Consider the following 13006-nt stretch of genomic DNA (forward strand, 5'->3'; position numbering starts at 1 on the left):
CTTAAAATGGACAGAGATGTCAGCAGAGAGCACTGTGGTCATGATGTCAGCAGAGAGCTCTGTGTTCCAAAAAGAAAAGAATATCCTCTAGTATTCAGCAGCTAATAAGTACTGGAAGGATTAAGATTTTTTAATAAAAGAAATTTACAAATCTGTTTAACTTTCTGGCACCAGCTGATTTAAGAAAAAAGAGTTTTCCACCGGAGGACCCCTTTAAATAAATATGTAACATTATGTGACACCCTTTGGTTGTCGCTCTCCTGCCCCCGTTTGGAGAAGTTTATTGTGTCCGGTCCTAGATTTTGGTGTGACTCTTCAGGCCCTACGTAATCTATATTGTCTGTAAACAGATCAGAGACGCAGTGATTCGGATGTATCGGGGCGGCTGCTGTATTACTAGACTAGTTATGTTGTGTATTACTGATTATAAATGGCAGCGATGACAAAACGGGAGCGGGATGTGGGACCGGCTGACACTGTCCACCATGTGTTACACCAGTCCAGATATTATAGGACCAAGAAGGCCTGAAACCACATAAACGTGTGATATCCAACTATAAACCACTACTTCCCCTATAGCTACTTTTACTAACCATGTTAATATGTTTTAAAGGGGAATTCTGGTCTCTGAAAATTGTAGGAGGCGTGGCTGGATCTTGTCTGAGCTCTAGCCCCGCCCCCTGAGTGATGTCCTCAGCTCTTACCATCCCCTACATCAGTGGTCTCCAACCTGCGGACCTCCAGATGTTGCAACACTACAACTCCCAGCATGCCCGGACAGCCAACGGCTGTCCGGGCATGCTGGGAGTTGTAGATTTACAACATCTGAAGGTCCGCAGGTTGAAGACCACTGCCCTACATCACCACCTACCTGTCAGTGTAATGTTGTCTCAACAGCTCTACTGCTCCACCCTCCCACTTCTTACAGGACGTTATGTAGTCCTCTCATTGTCAGTGTGGTGTTGTCTCAGCAGCTTCTGGCTCAGCCCTCTCTCCTGACTGGAAGTTGTGTAGTCCTCTCATTGTCATTGTGGTGTTGTCTCAGCAGCTTCTGGCTCAGCTCTCTCTCCTGACAGGAAGTTGTGTAGTCCTCTCATTGTCAGTGTGATGTTGTCTCAGCAGCTCCTGTCTCAGCCCTCTCTCCTGACTGGAAGTTGTGAAGTCCTCTCATTGTCATTGTGGTGTTGTCTCAGCAGCTCCTGACTAAGCCCTTTCTCCTGACTGGCAGTTGTGTACTCCTCTCATTGTCATTGTGGTGTTGTCTATGCAGCTCCTGGCTCAGCTCTCTCCTGAATGGAAGTTGTGTAGCCCTCTCATTGTCATTGTGGTGTTATCTCAGCAGCTCCTGGCTCAGCCCTCTCTCCTGACTGGAAGTTGTGTAGTCCTCTCATTGTCATTGTGGTTTTGTCTCAGCAGCTCCTAGCTCAGTCCTCTCTCCTGGGTGGAAGTTGTGTAGTCCTCTCATTGTCAGTGTGGTGTTGTCTCAGCAGCTCCTGCCTCAGTCCTCTCTCCTGACTGGAAGTTGTGCAGTCCTTTCATTGTCAGTGTGAGAGGAGCAGACAAAGAATGAATACCGCAGCTCCTGCAACCTCACTGATTGTGCGATTGTCTGCTGTGAAATGAGATGTTCTGCAGCAGCTCTGGGCAGGAAACTGGCAGAAATGCTGTGGGACAGGAGTAGGTAGGGGGGAAGACTGTGATAAATAGTTGAGGGAAGCAATGTATTCTGGGAATTGTAATATTGAGCAGCTGCTCAACTGGAAAGTACATGACTAAGACCCCCAAACTTACATAGATTTTTGGTGGTTTCAGAACTGGAGGCAGCAGCATTTTTATTGCCTAATGTTGGAGTACCCCTTTAAAGGGGTACTCCCGTGGAAAACTTTTTTTTTAAATCAACTGGTGCCAGAAAGTTAAACAGATTTGTAAATCACTTCTATAAAAAAAAAAATCTTAATCCTTCCAGTACTTTTTGGGGGCTGTATACTAAAGAGAAATCCAAAAAAGAAATTCATTTCCTCTGATTTCATGACCACACTGCTCTCTGCTGACCTCTGCTGTCCATTTTAGGAACTGTCCAGAGCAGCATATGTTTGCTATGGGGATTTTCTTCTGCTCTGGACAGTTCCTAAAATGGTCAGCAGAGGTCAGCGGAGAGCACTGTGGTTATCACATCAGAGGAAATGCATTTCTTTTTTGGATTTCTCTTTAGTATACAACCCCTAAAAAGTACTGGAAGGATTAAGATTTTTTTTTATCTAAGTGATTTACAAATCTGTTTAACATTCTGGCACCAGTTGATTTAAAAAAAAAAAAAAAAAAAAAAATTTTCCACAGGAGTACCCCTTTAATCAGGGTGGGAAGCATTCGCCTCTATTGCCGCTTATCCTTTGGAGATTCATGGTCAGACAGGTCTCTTTATGTTCACTGATCTTCACCTTTTGTCTCCCCAGTTGTTCCGTCCTCCTCTTCCTCCTGCGACGACCGCAGAGAGAACCGCTGTAACTTTATATGTGACTGCTGGGACTGCGCCGATGAGCGGGACTGTGGTGAGTAATAGGGGGGACACGTAAATACGCTGCACATAGTAAGGGGCCTCACACACTGCAGGGCCACATTTATTTTAGTCCCTCTGCTTGCTGTCAGTGAAGGGGAGCAGTGCTCCATGTGTCCTAAGTATGTGTGGCGACACTTTTCTTGGCACAGGAAGTTGCCGCATGCAGTTTCCTGGGCCCCTTTATAAGTAAAGGGGTATTCCAGGAAAAAACTTTTTTATTTATTTATTTTTTAGATCAACTGGCTTCAGAAAGTTAAACAGATTTGTAAATTTACTTCTATTAAAAAATCTTAATCCTTCCAATAGTTATCAGCTACTGAAGTTGAGTTGTTATTTTCTGTCTGACAACAGTGCTCTCTGCTGACATCTCTGTCTGTCTCAGGAACTGTCCGGAGCATAAGAGGTTTGCTATGGGAATTTGCTTCTACTCTGGACAGCTCCCGAGACAGGTGTCATCACAGAGCAGTTAGACAGAAAAAAACAACTCAACTTCAGCAGCTGATAAGTACTGGAAGGATTAATATTTTTTAATAGAAGTTATTTACAAATCTGTTTAACTTTCTGGAGCCAGTTGAGATATATATATATATATATATATATATATATATATATATATAAAATAGTTTTTCCCTGGATAACCCCTTTAAGGATGAGTGAGGTGTGAATATTGTCATTCTCTATGTCAAGACTTCTCTCTTTCTTCCCAGGTTATCATCGAGATTCTCCAGTTTGGGGGAGACCCTTCAGCTGTGACTTTGAAAGCGATGACTGTGGTTGGCAAGACGTAAGCACTTCTGACTACCGATGGGTGCGAGACCAGCGCAGCTCTCCAATGTGGAAGTCCCGGCCCCATGGCGATCACACACTGGGGAACCGATGGGGTAAATTGACTTTGTTTGGCTGTCTTTAAGAGGCAATTGTGTTTTGGAAAAGCTGAGTGATAATTAAAATGGCCCCCAGTACAGCTCTAACAAGAGGGGCCCAATAACTCCACTTACAAATCTACCTAGTTATCAGTGATGGCATGTATTACTGCCCACTAGGTCGTGTTACTTTAAAGGGGTACTCTGCCCTTAGACATCTTATTCTCTACAAGGATCTCCCTGCTGCATCCAGCATTCGTTTAGAGCGTCGGGTGCAACGCTGGAGGCTCGTGATGTCACAGCCGCGCCCCGCTCGTGACATCACGGCTACGCCCCCTCAATGCAAGTCTATGGGAGGGGGCGTGACGGTGTCACGCCCCCTCCCATTGACTTGCATTGAGGGGGCGTGGCCGTGATGTCACGAGCCTCCAGTCACCAGTCTCCATCACCAGTCATCAGGCACGGAGCGGAGTTCTCTCTGGGGTGCCGCAGTCGAGATCGTGGGGATCCCCCTCAATCAGACATCTTATCCCCTATCCTTTGGATAGGGAATAAGATGTCTAGGGGCGGAGTACCCCTTTAATAGTGTAGTAAATATGGTGGCTGTTTCTTCTTGCAGGTTGGTTCATGATGGCGGAAGGTCGAAGTGGCAAATCTGCTGTATCTGCGCGACTGCAGTCACCGGTCCTTAGAGATGCTGCTGCTACGTGTGAAATCCACATTCACTACCACATGTATTCCTCGAGTAGGTTTGGTTTACTAACCGTACATTATTTAGCTTTATTTACAGTAATTTGTCCTAAACATACAATGTACATGTCTGTTCTCCTATTAGATTCTCCCCAGGTGAATGGGAGTCTCTCCGTCCATCTAGCGGACCGCACCCAGACGTATACCCTGTGGGAGAGCACGCAGAACAGCGCCATGTCATGGAGGCGAGTGGTCCTATTCACCGGCAGGATCACTGGGGAGTTCCAGGTTAAACTTCTATCCACATCAACCCTGACAAACTCTGTCATGTATGTGATGTATGCTAACATGTGCGTGTTCTGTAGATTATCGTTACTGCCTCCCGGGATGCTCTCAGCCAAGGAGACTTTGCTGTGGATGATTTGGAGTTCCGTCATTGTGGTCTTCAAGGTATTGTGTTACCAAAATTATATTGTGCTCCCTCAGCATTATTTTTTTTAAGCCACTATATTCAGCTCCTTATGTACAAGAATATAACTACTATAATACTGCCCCTATATACAAGAATATAATTACTATAATACTGCCTCCTATATACAAGAATATAATTACTATAATACTGCTCCTATATACAAGAATATAACTACTATAATACTGCTCCTATAGACAAGAATATAACTACTATAATACTGCTCCTATATACAAGAATATAATTACTATAATACTGCCTCCTATATACAAGAATATAACTACTATAATATTGCTCCTATATACAGGAATATAACTACTATAATACTGCCTTCTATATACAAGAATATAACTACTATAATACTGCTCCTATATACAAGAATATAACTACTATAATACTGCTCCTATATACAAGAATATAACTACTATAATACTGCCTCCTATATACAAGAATATAACTACTATAATACTGCCCCTATATACAGGAATATAACTACTATAATATTGCTCCTATATACAGGAATATAACTACTATAATACTGCCTTCTATATACAAGAATATAACTACTATAATACTGCCTCCTATATACAAGAATAATACTACTATAATACTGCTCCTATATACAAGAATATAACTACTATAATACTGCCTTCTATATACAAGAATATAACTACTATAATACTGCCTCCTATATACAAGAATATAACTACTATAATACTGCTCCTATATACAAGAATATAACTACTATAATACTGCTTCCTATGTCCAAAATATAACTACTATAATACTGCCTCCTATATACAAGAATATACCTACTATAATACTGCCCCTATGTACAAGAATATAACTACTATAATACTGCTCCTATATACAAGAATATAACTACTAAAATACTACTCCTATATACAAGAATATAACTACTATAATACTGCTTCTATATACAAGAATATAACTACTATAATACTGCTCCTTTATACAGGAATATAACTACTATAAGACATCGAGGAGAAGAAAGTGAAAAGACCGCACTCACCCACTGTACTTGCTGGTGGATTGCAGATTTATTCAGAATGCAAAAATCAATTCCATATGGTGGAGGACGTGGAGGGGGAAAAAAGCCAAACGGACTAGTTTCGCGCCAGCCGGCGCTTTCTCTGACTGGGCTACATCAGCTGGCGCGAAACTAGTCCGTTTGGCTTTTTTCCCCCTCCACGTCCTCCACCATATGGAATTGTTTTTTGCATTCTGAATAAATCTGCAATCCACCAGCGAGTACAGTGGGTGAGTGCGGTCTTTTTACCTTCTTCTCCTCGATGTCTGATGTTATCTGATATTACACCTGCACCCCCAGGTACGGCAGTGCTTCAAATCTTCTGGATAGCCCTGATTGTATTGCCTCAGGATTTCATTATTGAACAGAGATATTTGCTCTTTGGTGCCACTTTTTCCTTTTTTCCTTGGACTTTGATATAACTACTATAATACTGCTCATATGTACAAGAATATAACTACAATAATACTGCTCCTATATACAAGAATATAACTACTATAATACTGCCCCTATATGCAAGAATATAACTACTATAATACTGCTCCTATATACAAGAATATAACTACTATAATACTGCCTCCTATATACAAGAATATAACTACTATAATACTGCTTCCTATATACAAGAATATAACTACTATAATACTGCCCCTATATGCAAGAATATAACTACTATAATACTGCTCCTATATACAAGAATATAACTACTATAATACTGCCCCTATATACAAGAATATAACTACTATAATACTGCTCCTATATACAAGAATATAACTACTATAATACTGCTCCTATATACAAGAATATATCTACTATAATACTGCTCCTATATACAAGAATATAACTACTATAATACTGCTCCTATATACAAGAATATAACTACTATAATACTGCTCCTATATACAAGAATATAACTACTATAATACTGCCTCCTATATACAAGAATATAACTACTATAATACTGCCCCTATATACAGGAATATAACTACTATAATATTGCTCCTATATACAGGAATATAACTACTATAATACTGCCTTCTATATACAAGAATATAACTACTATAATACTGCCTCCTATATACAAGAATATAACTACTATAATACTGCTCCTATATACAAGAATATAACTACTATAATACTGCTCCTATATACAAGAATATAACTACTATAATACTGCCTCCTATATACAAGAATATAACTACTATAATACTGCTCCTATATACAAGAATATAACTACTATAATACTGCTCCTATATACAAGAATATAACTACTAAAATACTACTCCTATATACAAGAATATAACTACTATAATACTGCTTCTATATACAAGAATATAACTACTATAATACTGCTCCTTTATACAGGAATATAACTACTATAAGACATCGAGGAGAAGAAAGTGAAAAGACCGCACTCACCCACTGTACTTGCTGGTGGATTGCAGATTTATTCAGAATGCAAAAAACAATTCCATATGGTGGAGGACGTGGAGGGGGAAAAAAGCCAAACGGACTAGTTTCGCGCCAGCCGGCGCTTTCTCTGACTGGGCTACATCAGCTGGCGCGAAACTAGTCCGTTTGGCTTTTTTCCCCCTCCACGTCCTCCACCATATGGAATTGTTTTTTGCATTCTGAATAAATCTGCAATCCACCAGCAAGTACAGTGGGTGAGTGCGGTCTTTTTACCTTCTTCTCCTCGATGTCTGATGTTATCTGATATTACACCTGCACCCCCAGGTACGGCAGTGCTTCAAATCTTCTGGATAGCCCTGATTGTATTGCCTCAGGATTTCATTATTGAACAGAGATATTTGCTCTTTGGTGCCACTTTTTCCTTTTTTCCTTGGACTTTGATATAACTACTATAATACTGCTCATATGTACAAGAATATAACTACAATAATACTGCTCCTATATACAAGAATATAACTACTATAATACTGCCCCTATATGCAAGAATATAACTACTATAATACTGCTCCTATATACAAGAATATAACTACTATAATACTGCCTCCTATATACAAGAATATAACTACTATAATACTGCTTCCTATATACAAGAATATAACTACTATAATACTGCCCCCTATATACAAGAATATAACTACTATAATACTGCTCCTACATACAAGAATATAACTACTATAATACTGTTCCTATATACAAGAATATAACTACTATACTACTCCTCCTATATACAAGAATATAACTACTATATACAAGAATATAACTACTATAATACTGCCCCTATATACAAGAATATAACTACTATAATACTGCTCCTATATACAAGAATATAACTACTATAATACTGCTCCTATATACAGGAATATAACTACTATAATACTGCTCCTATCTACAAGAATATAACTACTATAATACTGCTCCTATATACAAGAATATAACTACTATAATACTGCTCCTATATACAAGAATATAACTACTATAATACTGCCTCCTATATACAAGAATATAACTACTATAATACTGCCTCCTATATACAAGAATATAACTACTATAATACTGCTCCTATGTACAAGAATATAACTACTATAATACTGCTCCTATATACAAGAATATAACTACTATAATACTGCTCCTATGTACAAGAATATAACTACTATAATACTGCTCCTATATACAAGAATATAACTACTATAATACTGCTCCTATATACAAGAATATAACTACTATAATACTGCTCCTATATACAAGAATATAACTACTATGATACTGCTCCTATATACAAGAATATAACTACTATAATACTGTTCCTATATACAAGAATATAACTACTATAATACTGCCCCTATATACAAGAATATAACTACTATAATACTGCCTCCTATATACAAGAATATAACTACTATAATACTGCTCCTATATACAAGAATATAACTACTATAATACTGCTCCTATATACAAGAATATAACTACTATAATACTGCCCCTATATACAAGAATATAACTACTATAATACTGCCCCTATATACAAGAATATAACTACTATAATACTGCCCCTATATACAAGAATATAACTACTATAATACTGCCCCTATATACAAGAATATAACTACTATAATACTGCTCCTATATACAAGAATATAACTACTATAATACTGCCCCTATATACAAGAATATAGCTACTATAATACTGCTCCTATATACAAGAATATAACTACTATAATACTGCCTCCTATATACAAGAATATAACTACTATAATACTCCTCCTATATACAAGAATTTAACTATTATAATACTGCTCCTATATACAGTACAAGAATATAACTACTATAATACTGCTCCTATATACAAGAATATAACTACTATAATACTGCTCCTATATACAAGAATATAACTACTATAATACTGTTCCTATATACAAGAATATAACTACTATAATACTGCTCCTATATACAAGAATATAACTACTATAATACTGCCTCCTATATACAAGAATATAACTATTATAATACTGCTCCTATATACAGTACAAGAATATAACTACTATAATACTGCTCCTATATACAAGAATATAACTACTATAATACTGCCCCTATATACAAGAATATAACTACTATAATACTGCCCCTATATACAAGAATATAACTACCATAATACTGCCCCTATATACAAGAATATAACTACTATAATACTGCCCCTATATACAAGAATATAACTACTATAATACTGCCCCTATATACAAGAATATAACTACTATAATACTGCTCACTATATACAAGAATATAAGTACTATAATACTGCTCCTATATACAAGAATATAACTACTATAATACTGCCTCCTATATACAAGAATATAACTACTATAATACTGCTCCTATATACAAGAATATAACTACTATAATACTGCTCCTATATACAAGAATATAACTACCATAATACTGCTCCTATATACAAGAATATAACTACATTTTGCTCTATGGCTTACTATATTACCCCTATGTAGTTGAACTGTCGCCTGTATTAGGTTCCCGTTCACATTTGTCCTTGTCTTGTACCTCTCCCCAGGTCTGCAGGCGCAGTGCGGTATTGATCAGACGCGTTGTGTTCGTGGGAGTTGTGTTGATCAGGACGCTGTGTGTGACGGCTCTGATGACTGTGGTGACGGCTCGGATGAGGTCGGCTGCGGTACGTTCTTCCAGCCCATTAAGGGGGCCCCCGCTGCTCACAGCTGATTGAGGGGCCCCGCCGTATAGATGTCGGGTGTCTAGACTTTCAGCCATGTTTGTTCAGATCATCACATGTTCTGTATATAAATCCTGATTTTCTCCTCTCAGATATGTCCCAGTCCTGCGACTTTGAAAGGGAACAATGTGCATGGAATTATACATGGGAAAAAGTAAACGGATATGATTCCAGGCCGGAGAGAGACCACACCGAAAACAGCCGATCAGGTGACCAATACAGCAAACCCCCCCCCCCCCCAAAAAAGACCACCTCCTGGAGATGACCACCCCCTATGAATTTCATTATACATTATGACAGTGTTTCCCAACAAGGGTGCCTCCAGCTGTTGCAAAACTACAATTCCCAGCATGCCCGGACAGCCAAAGGCTGTCCGGGCATGCTGGGAGTTGTAGTTTTGAAACAGCTGGAGGCACCTTGGTTGGGAAACACTGCATTATGCATAGTGTCCATTTTCTTTGAGAAGACCACCTTTCTGTGCAATTTTCGGTGGTCGCACACCACATTTTTGCTATACACTTCCCGCATACGGTTTCAAGTTAAAAAAACGTACGGAACCGTATAGAAAACCGTATGCATTGACATTGAACATGGTAAACCGTATGTCAACCGCATCATCCGGTTTAGTCTGTTTGGCGTCTTATACGGTTTTGTCTGTTTTTTTTTTTTTTTTACCTGCACCCAAAACCGTAAACTACCACGTTTTTTGGTCCGGGTGAAAAATAACGTATTAAACCGTATACGTTTTTTTTTTTTTTTGAATTTTTTTACATGGGAGTCAATGGGAACTATACAGATCCGTATGTGCGTAAGGTTCCATCCGAGTTTGCACCATACGTTTTTTGACTTTGCAGAGGTTTTTTTTTTTTTCTTGGAATTTCAATCAAACAAGTAAAACTTTATTCAAAATGGAGTGAAAATTTAAAAACGTATAAGTTTTTTTTTTCTTAAGAAACGGATGCAACCGGACATCATTTTTCAAACCGTATACGTTTTTTTTTAACCGTATACTGGTTGAAATTTGTACACACGTTTCGATACAGTTTAGTCAGGTTTTGAGGAATCCGTTTTTCATCAAAAACCTGATACCCGAACTGTATTGTAAAAACGTGGCGTGAATGCACCCTAAGTTTTCATGACAGCCGTTGGCTGTCCGGGCATGCTGGGAGTTGTAGTTTTGCAATATCTGAAGGCCCACACTTTGGAGACCACTGCCATATGTTATTTAGGGAGTGGACCTTCTATTTGTTAATAGCTCCACATTTTCTCAGATTTATTATGTTTTTTTTAAATCTTTATTTCAGGGTATTTCTTGCGACTCCCGCAGAACGGCACACAATATCTGACGAGCCCCATGCTGAAGACCAACGACACGCTGTCGTGCCACGTATGTTATTAAAGGGGCACTCCAGGAGTTTTCTTCTTTATCCTTAGAGCCCATGATGGAGGATTAACGCCCCTCTGCTTCCCCTACCTCCCCATACGTTTGCCCTGTAGTTTGACCCTGTGATCCCCCCTCACCCCTACCCTATTGATCCCAAGCCCCTCCCTGATCACAGACTGTAATCTGTTGTTTTTTGACTGTGTTTCTTTGATATCGAGTGATGGAGCGGAATGTTGGCTTAGCATGTGGTACGGTGTATAGCTTAGGGAACCTGTGCTGTAAATTGTACTGTCATGCTTTGTGTGATTTATTGTAATGACGAGTGAATGATAAATAAAGCTCTTTCAATACCTTTGAGCCCATGATGCCAAGTTCTAGTACCGTGTAATCTGCTTCTATTATCTCTGTTTTCATGCACAGGACCTGGCAGTTCTATAGTGCAAGTCTTTTTATTTTACTATTGTCTCTGACCTTTCCCAGCATTCCATGGAGCCAGACACAATATGTCAGAAGTCACATGGTCCTCTGGGAGGGTTTGACCATGCTGCAGTGGGTGGGGAATAGCAGGGTGAAAGGGATTTATTGAAGTTATGCTATCCGCCCACCCGCTGCAGCATAGCCACGCCTCCTGGAGACCATGTGACTTATGACACATTGTCTCCAGCCGCATAAGTGAAATGGTCTCCGAAGGGTGTGGCTATGCTGCAGTGGGTGGATAGCAGGGTGGAAGTGATTTACTGAAGTAATAGTATCCATCCACCCACTGCTGGATAACCACGCCCCCTGGAGACATGTGACTTATGACATTGTCTCCAGTCACATAAGTCACATGGTCTCCAGGGGGCGTAGCTATGTTGCAAGGAGTGGGTGGATAGCAGGGTGGAAGTGATTAACTGAAGTAATCCGATCTGCATGATAGCCACGCCCCTGGACACCATGTGACTTATGACATATTGTTTCCAGCTGTATAAGTCACATGATCTCCGGGGGTGTAGCTATGCTTTAGTGGGAGGGTGGAAGGGATTTACTGAAGTAATGGCATCCACCCACCCACTGCTGTATAGCCACACCCCCTGGAGACCATGTGACTTATGACACATTGTCTCCAGTCACATGGTCTCCAGGGGGCGTGGCTATGTTGCAATGGGTTGGCGGATGCCATTACTTCAATAAATCCTTCAATAAATCCCTCCACCTTGTTATCCACCCACCCACTGCAGCATAGCCACACCCCCTGGAGACCATGTGACTAATGACATATTGTCTCCAACCTCATAGAATGCTGAAAAAAGGTCAGAGACAACCGTGAAATAAAAAGACTTCAGCACTTCTAGGGGTGAGTCCTGTGCATGACATTGGGGCAAAGCGCCACCTGGAGGTAATAGAAGCAAAATACACAGTATTCTAACTTGGCATCAGGGAGTCAAAGGCTGAAGATAAAAAAAAGTCCTGAAGTACCCCTTTAAAGGGGTACTCCGCTGATCAGTGTTTGGATCAAACTGTTCCGAACGCTGGAGCCGGCGCCAGGAGCTTGTGACATAATAGCCCCGCCCCCTCAATGCAAGTCTATGGGAGGGGGCGTGGCAGACGTCACGCCCCCTCCCATAGACTTGCATTGAGGGGGCGGGGCTGTGACATCACGAGCTCCCGACTCCAGCGTTCGGAATAGTTTATATTACAGACTGTGAACCTTCCTCATGAACTGTCAGCAGTTAAAGGGACGATAAATAGGGGTCAATGCACTAGGACCCCACGTATGTGATGTCTATTTATTTAAATTAC

At 39.9% G+C, this 13006-nt stretch overlaps 1 protein-coding gene across 4 annotated transcripts in view; it reads left to right on the forward strand.

The window, feature by feature from the left end:
* The window catches only part of MAMDC4 (MAM domain containing 4), a 44497-nt gene that overhangs the window by 5431 nt on the left and 26060 nt on the right, over nucleotides 1-13006 (forward strand). For all 4 annotated transcript variants that reach the window (XM_056538181.1, XM_056538182.1, XM_056538179.1 and 1 more), the window contains 8 exons: nucleotides 2454-2549; nucleotides 3265-3438; nucleotides 4040-4165; nucleotides 4256-4398; nucleotides 4476-4560; nucleotides 9664-9783; nucleotides 9933-10049; nucleotides 11145-11227. In XM_056538181.1, coding sequence (XP_056394156.1) covers nucleotides 3390-3438; nucleotides 4040-4165; nucleotides 4256-4398; nucleotides 4476-4560; nucleotides 9664-9783; nucleotides 9933-10049; nucleotides 11145-11227 — 723 coding nt within the window. In that variant the 5' untranslated portion in view covers nucleotides 2454-2549; nucleotides 3265-3389. The remainder of the gene's footprint in view (nucleotides 1-2453; nucleotides 2550-3264; nucleotides 3439-4039; nucleotides 4166-4255; nucleotides 4399-4475; nucleotides 4561-9663; nucleotides 9784-9932; nucleotides 10050-11144; nucleotides 11228-13006) is intronic.

Source organism: Hyla sarda, chromosome 9 (genome assembly GCF_029499605.1).
Source record: "Hyla sarda isolate aHylSar1 chromosome 9, aHylSar1.hap1, whole genome shotgun sequence".
Classification (NCBI taxonomy): domain Eukaryota; kingdom Metazoa; phylum Chordata; class Amphibia; order Anura; family Hylidae; genus Hyla; species Hyla sarda.